Source organism: Cryptomeria japonica, chromosome 9 (genome assembly GCF_030272615.1).
Source record: "Cryptomeria japonica chromosome 9, Sugi_1.0, whole genome shotgun sequence".
NCBI lineage: Eukaryota > Viridiplantae > Streptophyta > Pinopsida > Cupressales > Cupressaceae > Cryptomeria > Cryptomeria japonica.
Genome location: NC_081413.1, coordinates 427559788 through 427573870, shown reverse-complemented (window position 1 = coordinate 427573870; position 14083 = coordinate 427559788). Strand labels below are relative to the sequence as shown.

The window sequence follows — 14083 nt, the reverse complement described above, 5'->3', positions numbered from 1 at the left end:
TTCGCGGATTTTTCAGAGGACCGTGTGCACGCCGGGCGCCATCGTCCCGTCAACTTTCGCTCAAATTTGCAGAACAGTACCGTCTCGACATTTTACTGCTAATTCCAGGTCCGCAGCTTCATATCATATTCCTATCTCTGTTTATAAGTGAATCTTTCCTACTTTACATGCATTCCTAGTTCAATCTTTCTATCTACATTTCTTTACAAAAGAGGGTATCCTTGATGTCTTAACCCTTGAAACTCATATAGAATCCAATCTTGCATTGCGTGGGATTGGATCTTGTGGGTTTCAACCCCTCTTTTGAATGTAAAGTCCCTCCTAAGTGAAAACCATCAACCCTAGAGACTCTCCCTTCTCTCTCCTCGGAGTTGGGGAGGGGAGAACGACGAGGGTTCGATTTTTCCGCTTTACATTTTGGTGAACCCGACGTGAACATCCTCATTCTGATTATTCATGGTTAGATCTGAAAAAATTTGCTTCCTTAATTGCATTTCCATGTTTGATCTTTTGCAAATTTTAGAGGTTGATTGCATAAAAAACCCTAAAATTTTCTTTTAGTAATTAAACTTGTGGAATCTTTAATTGTTAATGCTTGTTTCAGATCTACCCTTCTATTGCAAATTGTTAATTCATACTTGTGCTTTAATTCTGAAAATTAAGTGGTTAAGTGTCAAAACCCTAATTTTTAGAACCCTCTTGATTCAACCTTTGACTGATAATTTCATTGATCAAAACACCTCCAAATCGGCTGTAACTTTGGATTCCGCAATAAAATCACAATATCTTTCATCCCTGAAAATTTAGAAAAAAGTTGCGAGGACCATGTGCACCCCGAGCGCCATCGTCCCCGACATTTTTTCCGAAATTTCGGGAGCTAGATCTTACTGTATTTTTCTGCTAAAATCCAGAATTTTGGCTGATTTTATCAAATTTAACACTTTCAAAATTAAGGTCAAAGTTGGTCTAGGGATTGCTTGGATTAAGGCTTCTAATCATTCAAAAATTGTTGAAATTGAAATTCATGTCAAAATTGTGCTTCTGACTATCCTAAATCTGAAAAGTGTGTTGGCATTCATTCAAAATTTCAGTGCCTTATTCAAATTTTTACAATTTGTGACTTTTGAAATTAAGTGTTTAATTGTAACAACCTTGATTTCCACTTTCAAATTCGAATTTTGCACGAAATCGAGTCAACTTTTAAATTTCAAAGCTTACATTGCTTTCAGTATTCCCTCTAAAATCATAAAATTAAAAATTTCAGTTTCCCTCTCTTTTTCAAAATTCAAATTTTACATTTTTCAACAATCTTGGTAGGGTTCAATTTTGAGATTGCAACTTTAATTTGGCCTATCTACAGATCGTAAAATCACTCAATTTTTTCAGATTAGCTTTGAAATCATCATAACTTTCATCCCTGAAAATTTTGAAAAAATTTGCGAGGACCGTGTGCACTCCGTTCGCCACGGTCCCGGACATTTTTTTCAAAATTCCGGGAGATTGTCCTGATTGCATTTAACAGCTTAAATCTAGGAGATTGGCTGGTTTTATTGAAATTTGCTACCTCTAAAATTCAAAATCTTCTCTCTCTCTTTAGTACATGAGTTTTACAACAATAAACCCTACTTACACTATTCCCGTTAGACGAAGCCTTAGAATTAAGTCTTTCCAAGGTGTAATTACTGAGGAGATGGAACCTAATTTGAATGGCCTCTTTAATGAGGACATGGGTAATTCCTCTAATCCTCTTAATGATGAAGAAGCTCTCCATGAGGTTTCTGTAGAACAACTTTCGAAATTGGATAACCAATTTGATGATTTTCGACAATGGATGTCTCAAGAACACCCTGATAGTGAAGCTCTTTCCTTAATTGAGGGTCTAAAACGTATGGTTCAAAGTGATAAGAATGGAATTGATATTTTGCGTGGTATTGCACACATTGTGGATTCGAATGTGATGCCTATGAAGAGTTGTGCCGAAACTTTGGGTTATACACAACCTCCTACTCAAGTTAATCATTCTATTCCTTTGACAACTCCTATTGCTAGTATACCTACTTTTACATCAAACATAATGACTACTTCAACACAAGACATTCCTCCTATGATCACCAGTCATGGGGGCAATCCATCTTCTTCAATCAACCCTCTTCCTTCATTCAATCCAACTTCTTCATTCATTCCTTTAGTGAGTGTTCCTATTATATCTCCACAAATGAACATGACGCAAGAGGGCAATTCGTTTAATCATTCCATTCCTCCTTGTAGTGTTCCTCCTTTCCAATCATCTCCTATGACTAACTATCATAGTGTCCCACCACCTTATTCTCTACCTTCTTTCAATAACATAACACCTCCATCACAATCTAACACGTCTAATATGAACTCTTCGACTGAAGCGACCATTAACAATCTTGCACAAACTGTCTCTTCTTTACAGCAACAAGTTGCCTCTATGAATCAATCTAAGTTTAGTGTGCCCACATTTGATGTTGCGAGCCCACTTTCTCTTGACATTGTTCGAGCTATCCCCCCTAAACATGTTGAAATTCCGCATTTGGAGCTTTATAATGGTAAGGGTGATCCTCTAACACATGTTAAGACATTTCAAACAATATGTACCGATTTTGCTTATGACCAAAGGTTGCTTGCAAAACTGTTTACTAGAACATTAAGAGATAAAGCCCTACAATGGTATTGCTCGTTGCCTTCCTATTCTATTACTTCTTTCGAACAACTTGCAAATGCTTTCATTCAACAATTTCAAAACAATATAAGTCCTAAAGTTACTTTGATTGATTTAATGCATTGTAAACAAGGTGTTAAAGAAAAAGTGACTGATTTCATTGGTAGATATAAGCATTTGTATGCTCAAATTTCTTTTCCAGTGCCTGACAATGATATTCAAAGAATCTTTATTTCTAATTTACAAAAAGATATTAGAGAAAAACTTCTGTTTTCTGACTTTACTTCTTTCCAACAGTTGTGTGCAACTCTTCGCAATTATCAACTGACTGTGAGTCAAATGGAACAAGCAAATCCTATGGCTCTGAGTGATAAGGGTGATAGTAGTCAACAACCATTTGGGAAGTTTAAACCAAACAGAGAGTCCATTAAATTCAATGAAAACATCATCAACAACCATGTGAATGCAGCATCAGGTGTGCCACCTATTTCTAAGTTTTTCAGGAAAGAAAGAAAGTTTACTCCTTTGAATGAATCATTGCATAGTATTATGAATAAGTTATTGGAACAAAATGTGCTTACTCTCCCTCCTATAAGGCAAATAGATCCTGCAAAGATTAATTCACCCTATTTTGATAACAAATCTTTTTGTTAATTTCATCGTCATCCTGGGCATGATACTGAAAAATGTTTTGCTTTAAAGGGTAAAATTCAAGATTTGATTGATAATAATACTATCTCTGTTTCTGGTGTGAATGATAAAGGCAATACATTTGTAGCTCCTCCTAACCAAAATCTTCAGATTTTTACTAATCCATTGCCTTCTCATACCTCTAATGCGATTGATACTACTGATTCCTCTGTCTCACCTGATGATCTTGTGTCTATGACTCCTAATGTGATTAACTTTGTGGAGCAGCAGAAAATCCCTAAAGAACCTTCCATCACATTTGATTCCAGTGAAACTATCAGGGCACCTGATGGTCCTTTATATATAGTTGCAAAAGTAAAAAATACACCTTGCCGTGGAGTGCTTATTGATCCTTCTTGTATGGTTAATATCATTACTGAAGAATTTCTTTTTACTTTGCAATTGAATCAAGTAATCTATGACGAAACAAATGTGGTTGTGAAATTATTTGATGCATTTTCTTCTCCTGCAATTGGTTCTATTACATTACCTATTGAGGTCCATAACAAATTCCTTGATGTGGACTTTGCTATTATTCCATCATCCGAACAATTTCGTGTGAAGCTAGGCTATCCTTGGCTATCTTCCATGAAAGCTATTGCTTCTCCTATTCATAAGTGCTTGAAATTTCCCCATAATGGTGAAGTTGTTACTGTCAATCATAGTCTCTTTAAACCAGCTGAAAGAACTTCTAGTGTTCCTATTGATTACTTTTGGCCTAAACAATTCCAATCTCTTCCACCACGAAGTGATCATCTTTTCAAATCTTATCAAAAGTGGAAAAAAGATATGATCCTATCTCTAAGCGAACCTAGAACACCCAAACTTGACATTCCTATCATTCTTGAGAAGGAAGTTCTTCCTTTGAAAGATAAAACTAATGTCTTTCCTCAAGAAGATTCCCAACCCATTCCTATGGATGTGACTGTGCCTATATCTAATAAACTTCCTAAAAGTAGACCTATACCTCCTCGTCATGATGGGCTTGGTCTCCTTCCTAAACCAAATATTCCTCCTTTATATGGAGCAGTTCCTCCTCCTTCCTCTTATGGAGAGAAGAGACCTTCTTCTTCTCCTATTATTCAACTTAAGAGACCACAACCTAAACACCCAAGTGATAAGGATGAGAACATTCCTCCTCCTCACTCTCCTCAACTTCCTATTAAGACTAGATGAAATCGTTCTACACGTGAACGCCGACGAAAGCGTCGTCTTAGAGCTCAGGCAGCTGCTTCTCAAACTTTGCAATCCCCAAAAACACCTTCAGCCAGTATTATTTCATTTTCTCCTCAGCCGACGATTGAGCCGAAATCTCCTAAACATAAGATGCATGATGGTCTTGATCCTGTGCGAGTTAAAGATCCTATTTTTATAAATCTCGATGATGATATAGATGAAAATCTTATTCATGATGAAAATGTTATTCTTGTTCATTCTGATAGTGAATATGAATATGTTGATGTTGATAACCATTTATCTAACGCATTTTCTAAAGCACTTATCCTAGCTCCTAGACAAGAACACCGCGGCTTGGGATATGAACATAGCCCTTGTTTGGATCTTGTGATAGCTCCATCTGCTGTGTTGGATGTTCCTCCTCTAGCGTGTTTCCTACCTTCCTGAAATACTGATCAGCAAGATCGGGGGGTAGATGACGTGCTAGACTAGTTTCATTAGCATAGAAGATTCTCTCCTCCTCTCTTTTGTTACTTCTTCTATGTGTTATTCTCATTCTTCTATTTGTTGTCCTTAGTGTTGTCTACTTGAGGACGATGCAAAGCATTGAGATCTCTTTTGGTCTCTCTCATGTTGACTCAAAAGACACATGTGTTCCCTTCTTCTAGGTGACCTTCCTTGATTGGGGAATGAAGAACAATTATGCATACATACATATGATATACATGAATTATCATACAGCATACTGACCCCGAGGAAAGCGAAGTCACCTTGTGCTTTGTGTTTTGTGTCTATTATCCTTGGGCTTATCTCACACTTGGGGGCTAAATCCTTGTGATAGCGTGCTCCTTTCCTTTCACATTTCTTATATGTATCACTACCTTAAAGCAATCACCCCCGGTGAGGCATGTGCGATCGCTTTAACGTAGGGGGGCATACATCCCGTTCATATCTTTTCAAGATACTTGAAAATTTCTTGACAAATTTAGCTTTGCCTTGAAAATTTTTGATATCTTTCTTGCATGACTCATAGTGAGGGAACCTTACTACTGACAGTCATGGTTCTCCCTCGTGATCTTCCCTTTTACTTTGTCAATCGAAGTCGTAAGATCCTTAGTCCACTGGGGGCTTGGTGTATCTTGCCTCCTTGACGTGGTGAAAGTTTTTCAATGTTGTTTCCTTGTACTTTACCGGAAGTATGAGTGTACGCTTATACTCCCGCTAAAGTGGGGGCTAAATGTAGCGTCCTAAAATTGCGACACTTGCAATTTCGACTGCATTTGGGTCTTCACGATGGCGATGCAACACGGAACCTGAATGGAGACCCCGAAACTTGTTCATGACACCAAAAACTGCATTTTTCAGCACCCTGGCCTGATCCTCCTTGCACCCCGCTGTCCCTGGAGGTCCCAGGACCATGGCGCTCAGCGCTCTGGTCCCTGGCCCTATTTTTGGGCCCGGTCTCTTTTGGGTCTCGGGTCTTTATGTTTGCAAATTGGAAAATAACATTTCCTAGTCGGCCTAAGGTCGGGAAAATCAGTCTATCAGCCCTAATTGACAAGTATATAAACTACATTTCCTCTCCCATTTTGGAGGAGGACATATGTGAGCAAGGCGCGAAAGCGATATTCAAACATTCAAGCATTCAAGCATTCCTTCAAGCAATTGAGTATTGTAAGTTTCCATTCAAGGCTCAGTGTTGCATTCAAGACAAGGATTCAACCATTGAAGAGGAGATCACATACAACACATTACATGCTACATACATTACACCTTCGCATGTAAGAATACAAACATTCTTACAACAAGGTATCAGTACTTGTTTACATTACAAACATTTACATTTACAACATTCTCATTTCTTGGTTAATTCCAAAACCGGGGTTTGACCTAAAGGCAAACCCCTCATCCCTAACCCCCCAATCGTCCTCTCTTTTCTGTGTGTAGGTTGCAGGTACGCGGCTGTAATTGAAGATCTGGAATCCTTGTGCAGAGACGAACAGATCCACCTTCGTTTCGCGGATTTTTCGGAGGACCGTGTGCACACCGGGCGCCATCGTCCCGTCAACTTTCGCTCAAATTTGCAGAACAGCACTCGATATTTTACTGCTAATTCCAGGTCCGCAGCTTCATATCATATTCCTATCTCTGTTTATAAGTGAATCTTTCCTACTTTACATGCATTCCTAGTTCAATCTTTCTATCTACATTTCTTTACAAAAGAGGGTATCCTTGATGTTTTAACCCTTGAAACTCATATAGAATCCAATCTTGCATTGCGTGGGATTGGATCTTGTGGGTTTCAACCCCTCTTTTGAATGTAAAGTCCCTCCTAAGTGAAAACCATCAACCCTAGAGACTCTCCCTTCTCTCTCCTCGGAGTTGGGGAGGGGAGAACGACGAGGGTTCGATTTTTCCGCTTTACATATAGTATTAAGTGCTCTTGGTGTAAAATGTAGGAAAGGTTATTTTAGCGACACTGATATTGTGGCTGATGTAGAATTTGACCATAAAAGATGATTGGAGGAAACAATAAATCAGAGAGACATCTGAGATAAAACTTGCACGATCTATTTGTCATTCAAATTGTTGATAGACTAGATAGGATTAGATTTGTTGAATAGGAAAACTCTTATGCCCTCCCATGATAAATAGGAAAAAGGTTTGCCTTTCTTTCAATTGTGGATAAGAGTGTCATTAGATTTTGGGTGCACAGTGAAGATCAATCCACAATAGGCTCAAATTGTTGTATGATTAGAGTTTGTTGTAGATTCAATTTGATCTGAAGTATAGCCTAGGACTATAAGCAAATCAGAAAAGAGGTTAGCTTTCATTAACTAAAGTTCCTCAGTTCATCACATAATGTTCGTAGGAATAGAAAAAATGGAGTGATGTGGCATTCCTAAATGCCCCAATCCTGGCCCTTGTTCTGTTTCTCAAAACCTCCTCTGCATTACCAAGCTGGGTATAGAATATTCATTTCTATCCTCAGAAAACCTTTTTATTAACAACGACCACTGGACACAGAGAATTTCTAGAGCAGTAATCACTCACGCTTCCCTTGATTGCTCTGCACAATTCCATCAAAAAAATCAATGGTCAGCTTATCTGCAAAATATCTTGAATGGGTATTGAAATGACCTCTTTTTTCTAGACAATGATATAGGGAGTATTGATATGTAGGAAGTATTTTTTTTACAGCAAGTCAAATTATGATATTGCTATCAGGGTTCAACTGTGTAGTTTTTGAGTCAAACTCATTGACCCATATTTCATGAGTAGTGGTTCACAAGAACCCATCTTGAGAACGAATGGTCCACTTAGCACTCATTGCACAGGGGTGAAGCATTGGGACTTCCGGGGAGGTCACCCATCCCAATACTACTCAAACGCGCTTAACCACGGAATTCCCTCCAAAGTTAAACCCACTTAGCTTGCAACCCCATTATATAAAGAATATATTACCTGATCGACTCCCCAATCACAACATGGGTTTCTTCCCTCACATTATAACGATTGCAGATATCCAGAGCTTGCTTGAATATCTTGTGGTAGTCCTCAGTTCTTCACATTCAACGAGGTAAAACACCTCGCTGCTCAAAATGTATGCTGCAGGATACAAACATTAACACATCACTTATTAATGTCTAATCCAATAATGCACACAGAGAATTCTCACACATATTGATTAAATCTCCTTCTGTTGAATTGAGGACAGCTTACCAGGGCCACAAGTAACAGAAACAGGGGGCTGAACATGAAGCAGCACGAATTTATAGCAGTGTTGAAAATTTGTATGAGTGGGCAACAGATTCTTGCAAGCCCATTCACAGGCACGCATACTCTCTTGGCTCGCATCTACCGCAACTACAACATTCATCACTTTATCTTCCGATACTTGTTCAATTTTCTCCATTACTTTGAAATCTAAGGCTTTGTTCAATTTTCTCCATTACTTTGAAATCTAAGGCTTTGAACTTTTGCTTATGTATATATAAGATGATGGTTTACAGGACAGCCCGTGGGTACAATGGAAAACCAGTTATGGGGAACGACAGCTGCTTGTTTGGCAGAGAAACCTATGGGAATCGGGATTCTTCAATTATTCATAGCCCGTCTAATCATTTTGATTGTATTTAATGCACAATCGACATCAGAAGACTCTTAGGTGGCCAAATACGAGGACAATAATTCATTTGTTTGGACGACAATTTTTCCCTAGGCAACGTCTATCCAGCGTGACAATGTCTATCCAGCGTTGCTGATAGACATTTGACCCTATATACTCTCAATCTCAATTATTTGATAAATGACGTTAAGAAAGTCAATTTAAAATAAAAAATAAAAATTATTATTTCAAATAACTTATTTGTGATATTTGTCTTCGGACATGTAGTGTCGCAGTTAAAACATTTCGTTGGTGAAGCGACCACCAAGGTTCAAATCTTTGCTGGGCCACTGTGCTCGCAAGGCCAGCGCCACTGGTCACATTACATGAACAAGTAAAAAAGAGGGTGTGATATTTAATTGATTTTTTTATTATTTCACACATTGTGATACTTAATCATATGCAGAGGAAAAAGAAGAGAGTGTGATTTTGGCTCAAAGTCAATTCTAATTGTTCTTAGCCTCATTGGCATATAGAGAAAATTAGATGATAGGTACCTTACTCCACTTCCTCATATTATAACTTTTACTGCTTAGTATCTTTGTGTTTGATAAATAGAAAGAGTTTTCTATAGTGTGTCAAATTATGACTTCTTTTTATTTTTTCTTTACTCCACTTCCTCATATTATAACTTTTACTGCTTAGTATCTTTGTGTTTGATAAATAGAAAGAGTTTTCTATAGTGTGTCAAATTATGACTTCTTTTTATTTTTTCTTTATTTGAATTTTAAGAACTTCCACTCACCCTTTTTTTTTTATATTTGTAGTATTATTATTTTTTAAATAATAATACAAACATTTAAATTTTATTTTATTTTATTTTAACACTGTTTTATTTATTGTATAAAAATAAAAGCAAGAGCCAGAGCCAATATGAAAAGAAAAAGGAAATCAAAATGAAAATTTAGCAAATGTTTGGAGATGAATTAAGAGTCATATTTACATTCTTTTGGGCTTGATGTGGTAAAAAAAATGAATAAAGAAATCATTTGATAAGGGGAGGGGATTGGTTTTTCTTTGGCCACAATTAAGTAAAGAAAACAATTATTGATAATGCTAGATTGAGGGAACAGAAGAAGAATAGCTAGGGGTATAGCAAGAGAAATGGGGAAGTGTGTCACTGGCAGAGAAAAGACGAAAGTGAAAAAACATTTATGAATTTTGAATTAATAAAAATTATTTTATTTTTTTATTGAAATAAGTTGAAAGCAATTTAAAAAAATAGATCAAATTGTTGCCAAGCAGCAAGTGGAAACAGCAACAAAAATGGAGTGAGCTTTTAACAAAAAAACATATGACTGCCATTTATATTCAGTATACATGGTCACAAAGTAATCTATAGTAGCTAGAACAGATGACCAAAACAAAAAGAAAAATCATATCATAGAACAATGCACTCCATTCTAAGCACTGTTGCACTCCTATTGCCAGTTTGAATGTCTTGCACATTATTCTTTGCCTCAAAAGCACTAAGTTGAACTTGTAGATCTTCGATTGTCCTTTTGAGTCCAACATAGGTCTGGAGAGCAACTTGAAGAGTAAGAATGTGTGGTGAGATATTTGCACAAATAATCATAGACTCCACTTGAAGAGAGAGGAAAGTGTGAGAAAAAGTAGCCATGCATCTGAAATTGCAAAGTTGCTTAAGGATAATGTGTCTGAAGTTTGAGTAATGATATTATGCTCCAAGGATATACCCAACAAAGTAGTTTTCCAAGACCAAGCTTGGGGAAATAGCACGGGGAAAGAGAAGAAAAGCAAGCTCCAGAGATGATGAGCATGAGGGCATAGAGAGCTTTCCACGCTAGCAACTGGACTCGAGCCTCAACTTTAGATTTCCAAATAAGGGAGCTTAACTTATTCTATCTTTATCTACCGAGCCTGTATTGCCACTTAAGGTTGAGTTGGTGGGCTAAGGGAATAGAGGGAAGGAGTTGTTTATACACAGCTATGAGAGGGTAACATTGAAAATTATGATTGTTGAGTCATTTCCAGTCTTTAAGAAAGTTATCCACACATGGTGTGGACAAGAAGCGCCACAACTCAGGTCTAATTTTTTTGGATTGCAGCCATGTAAGCCGAGGAGAGTTTGAACTAAGACTTAATTTGATCTTGTGTTTTCTAGTCAAACTTCAGAGGGTCCTATGAATCTTGAAACACTTGAATGCATTTTTTAAAGAGGTGTCTACCGCTATTGTTTCCCCGGATCAGTCAATTCCACCAAATGGAAGAAGAGGCAAAACTTAATCCATGGTTCAAGGTTTGATCATTCATCATACCAAGTTAATTTTTTTTAATGTAATTTGCCACGCTCTTCAAATGGAGTTGAAGGGGGCTGAACCATGAGTTTTAAAAAAGGGAGCAAGAAGGAGCTTGTCTTTCCAACTAACCAAATTCCAAGATTGACGAATAGTAGCCATTTGAATACGGTGCCTAACAAGATATTTCCAAAGAGCATCTCCATGCAAAGTTCTCACAATCCATTTCCTAGTGGGCAGATTGGAAAATAAAAAGAAACCACGCAGAGAGGCCAAAGGCGTACACTTGCAGCATATTGAGTCTTCAAAATAGCTGGACAACAGGAAGAATGCGTAGGAAAAAGAAGCTAGCTGCGTGAGAAAGAAGGCAACCTTTGGGTAGAAAAAAATATGCACTGAGTGTAATTACAGCACTAGATTGGAGTAAGAAAGAACTAATTGTTGCCCAAAGTGGACTAGAAGAACAAAAGAAATTGGATAGGGGCATAAATTGCTGTTCTAAAAGAGACAGAATTTGGCATGGAATTGAAGAAATTCACAATTAGATGTGTGGAAGGCGTGGAGGAATAAATATTCTGACATCTTAATACACATTGACAGAGAATTGAACTCTGCAGCAAATTTGTATTTAAGCTCTGGCAAGCTTCAATAAAATCATTTGAAAATTCTTCAAGGTTTAAAATTTGTGTTGAGTGTTAAAATAAATTGAAGTCAAAGTGTGCTGCTGCATTTTACATCTTGCATCATGCTCTGCAACCAAGCTCTGAATATTCGTAGGAACCGTGACAAAGAGAGAGCATTGCAGAAAATGTGTACATGTTCCCCTTTTCTATGGGCGATTTCTATCTTGTATTATGCCCTCTAGCTAAGTGTTGAGCATAATTTTCATGGTGTACCAACAGTGGTAAGCAAACATAAAGTCAATCCTTGTAAGTGGTTTTGTGTTGGTGAATTGTTTTAGCAATCCCTTATGATGATTCTAGCATTGTGTTGGTGAATTGTTTTAGCAATCCCTTATGATGATTCTAGCAGCCTGGTGTGTTATTTATTTTGGGAGAATTATTTTTAAAGTAAATATTTTTTATGGTAGTTATAGATCTGTGGAACCTCATCCACAACCTTGATGATAAGAAGCACAACACCATGAATTATAATTACCACACTCTGCTATTATCAGCTTTTACTTGGGCTGCAAGGATTAAGATATATATATTTACATGGTATTCAGTGCTCTTGGTGTAAAATGTAGGAGGAGGTTACCTTAGACACTGATATTGTGGTTAAAGTAGAATTTGACCATAAAAGATGATTGAAGGAAACCATAAATCAGAAAGACATATCAGATAAAACTGTTGAATGGCAAAACTCTTTTGCTCTCCCATGATAAAAAGGAAAAAAGCTTGTCTGTGCTTCAATCGTGCATAAGAGTATCATGAGATTTTGGATGCACGGTGAAGATCAATCCACTATAACTGCAAACTGTTGTATCATTAGTGTTTTTTGTAGATTCAATCCGATCTGAAGCATAACCTAGAACTATAAGCAAATGGGAAAATAGATTAGGTTTCATTAACTAAACTTCCTTAGTTCATCACATAATGTTCGTAGGAATGGGAAAATGCAGCGATAACAATCTCATGGCATTCACCTAAAAACCCCAATGCTGGCCCCTGTTCTGTTTCTCAAAACCTCCTCTGCATTAGCAAGATGTGTATAGAATATTCATTTCTATCCTCAGAAAACCTTTTTATTAACAACAACCACTGGACACATAGCATTTCGAGAACAGTGATCACTCACGCTTCCTTTGATTGCTCTGCAATTTTCCATCAAACAATCAATGGTCGACTTATCTGCAAAATATCTTCAATGGGTATTGGAATGATTAGACAGACATATCGGGAGAATATTACCTGATGAAAGGTCCATGGCCATGGCTACCCATCACTAGAAAATGTGCTCCCAGCTTTTGAACAGCTTCACAGATCTTGACTTTTGGCTCCCCAATCACAACATGGGTTTCTGCCCTCACATTGTAACGATTGCAGATATCCAGAGCTTGCTTGAATATCTTGTGAGTAGTCTTCAGTTCTTCACATTCAAGAAGATAAAACACCTCGCTACTCAAAATGTATGCTGCAGGATACAAACAGTAACACATTACTCATTAATGTCTAATCCAAAAATGCACACAGAGAATTCTCACACAAATTGACTAAATCTCGTTCTATTGAATTGGGGGCAGCTTACCAGGGCCAGAGGTAACAGAAACAGGGGGCTGAACATGAAGCAACGTGAATTTATAGCTCTGTTGAGAATTTGTATGAGTGGGCAACAGATTCTTGCAAGCCCATTCACAGGCACGCGAACTCTCTTGACTCGCATCCACCGCAACTACAATATTCATCACTTTATCTTCTGATACTCGTTCAATTTTCTCCATTAATCTGAAATTTAAGGCTTTAAACTTTTTCTTTGTATATATAGGATGTTGGTTTACAGGAGAGCCTGTGGGCAGAGAAGAAAACCAGTTATGGGGAACGGCGGCTGCTTGTTTGGCAGAGAAACCTAGGGGAATTGTGATCATTCAATTATTGATGGCCCCTCTAATCATTCTTATTGTATTTAATGCACAATCGACATCAGAAGACTGGTGGGTGGCCAAATAGGAGGGCAATAATTCCTTTGTTTGGACGACACTTTTCCCCTAGGCAACGTCTATCCAGCGTGGCAATGTCTATCCAGTGCTGCTGATAGACATTTGACCATATTTATTCTCATTCTCAATTATTTAATAAATGACGTTAATAAATATAGACAATTTTTATAAAAAAATAATTATTATTTCATATACTTTGCCGCATTCAATCACATGAAGAGGGTGTGATTTTAGGTGTAGAGTTGATTCAAAAAGAAGAGGGTGTGATTTTAGGTGGAGAGTTGATTCTGGATGCTTTTGATCTTGTTGATTTATGGATAAAATTAGATGGTAGAAATCTTAATCTATTTTTAGTGATATAGCTCTCACGGCTTAATGTTTGATCAAATAGGAATTTCTTTGATTATTCTATCGATTTGTGATACTTAGCTACATAAAGATGAAAA

The 14083-nt window shown here is 37.3% G+C and overlaps 2 protein-coding genes across 2 annotated transcripts; both read right to left on the bottom strand.

Moving 5' to 3' along the window:
* Positions 1-7631: 7631 nt before the first annotated feature.
* Positions 7632-9537, bottom strand: LOC131858133 (uncharacterized). The gene is made up of 2 exons (XM_059211163.1): positions 8276-9537; positions 7632-8161 (listed from the first exon to the last, which is right to left on the bottom strand). The coding sequence occupies exons 1-2, from the start codon at positions 8466-8468 to the stop codon at positions 8055-8057; spliced, it is 300 nt and encodes a 99-aa protein (XP_059067146.1). The 5' UTR covers positions 8469-9537; the 3' UTR covers positions 7632-8054.
* A 2765-nt stretch (positions 9538-12302) lies between these two features.
* LOC131855740 (universal stress protein A-like protein) lies at positions 12303-13578 on the bottom strand. Its single transcript, XM_058015446.2, has 3 exons — positions 13229-13578; positions 12892-13114; positions 12303-12794 (listed from the first exon to the last, which is right to left on the bottom strand). Exons 1-3 carry the CDS (start codon positions 13563-13565, stop codon positions 12713-12715), a joined length of 642 nt encoding a protein of 213 aa, XP_057871429.2. The 5' UTR covers positions 13566-13578; the 3' UTR covers positions 12303-12712.
* Positions 13579-14083: the final 505 nt, after the last annotated feature.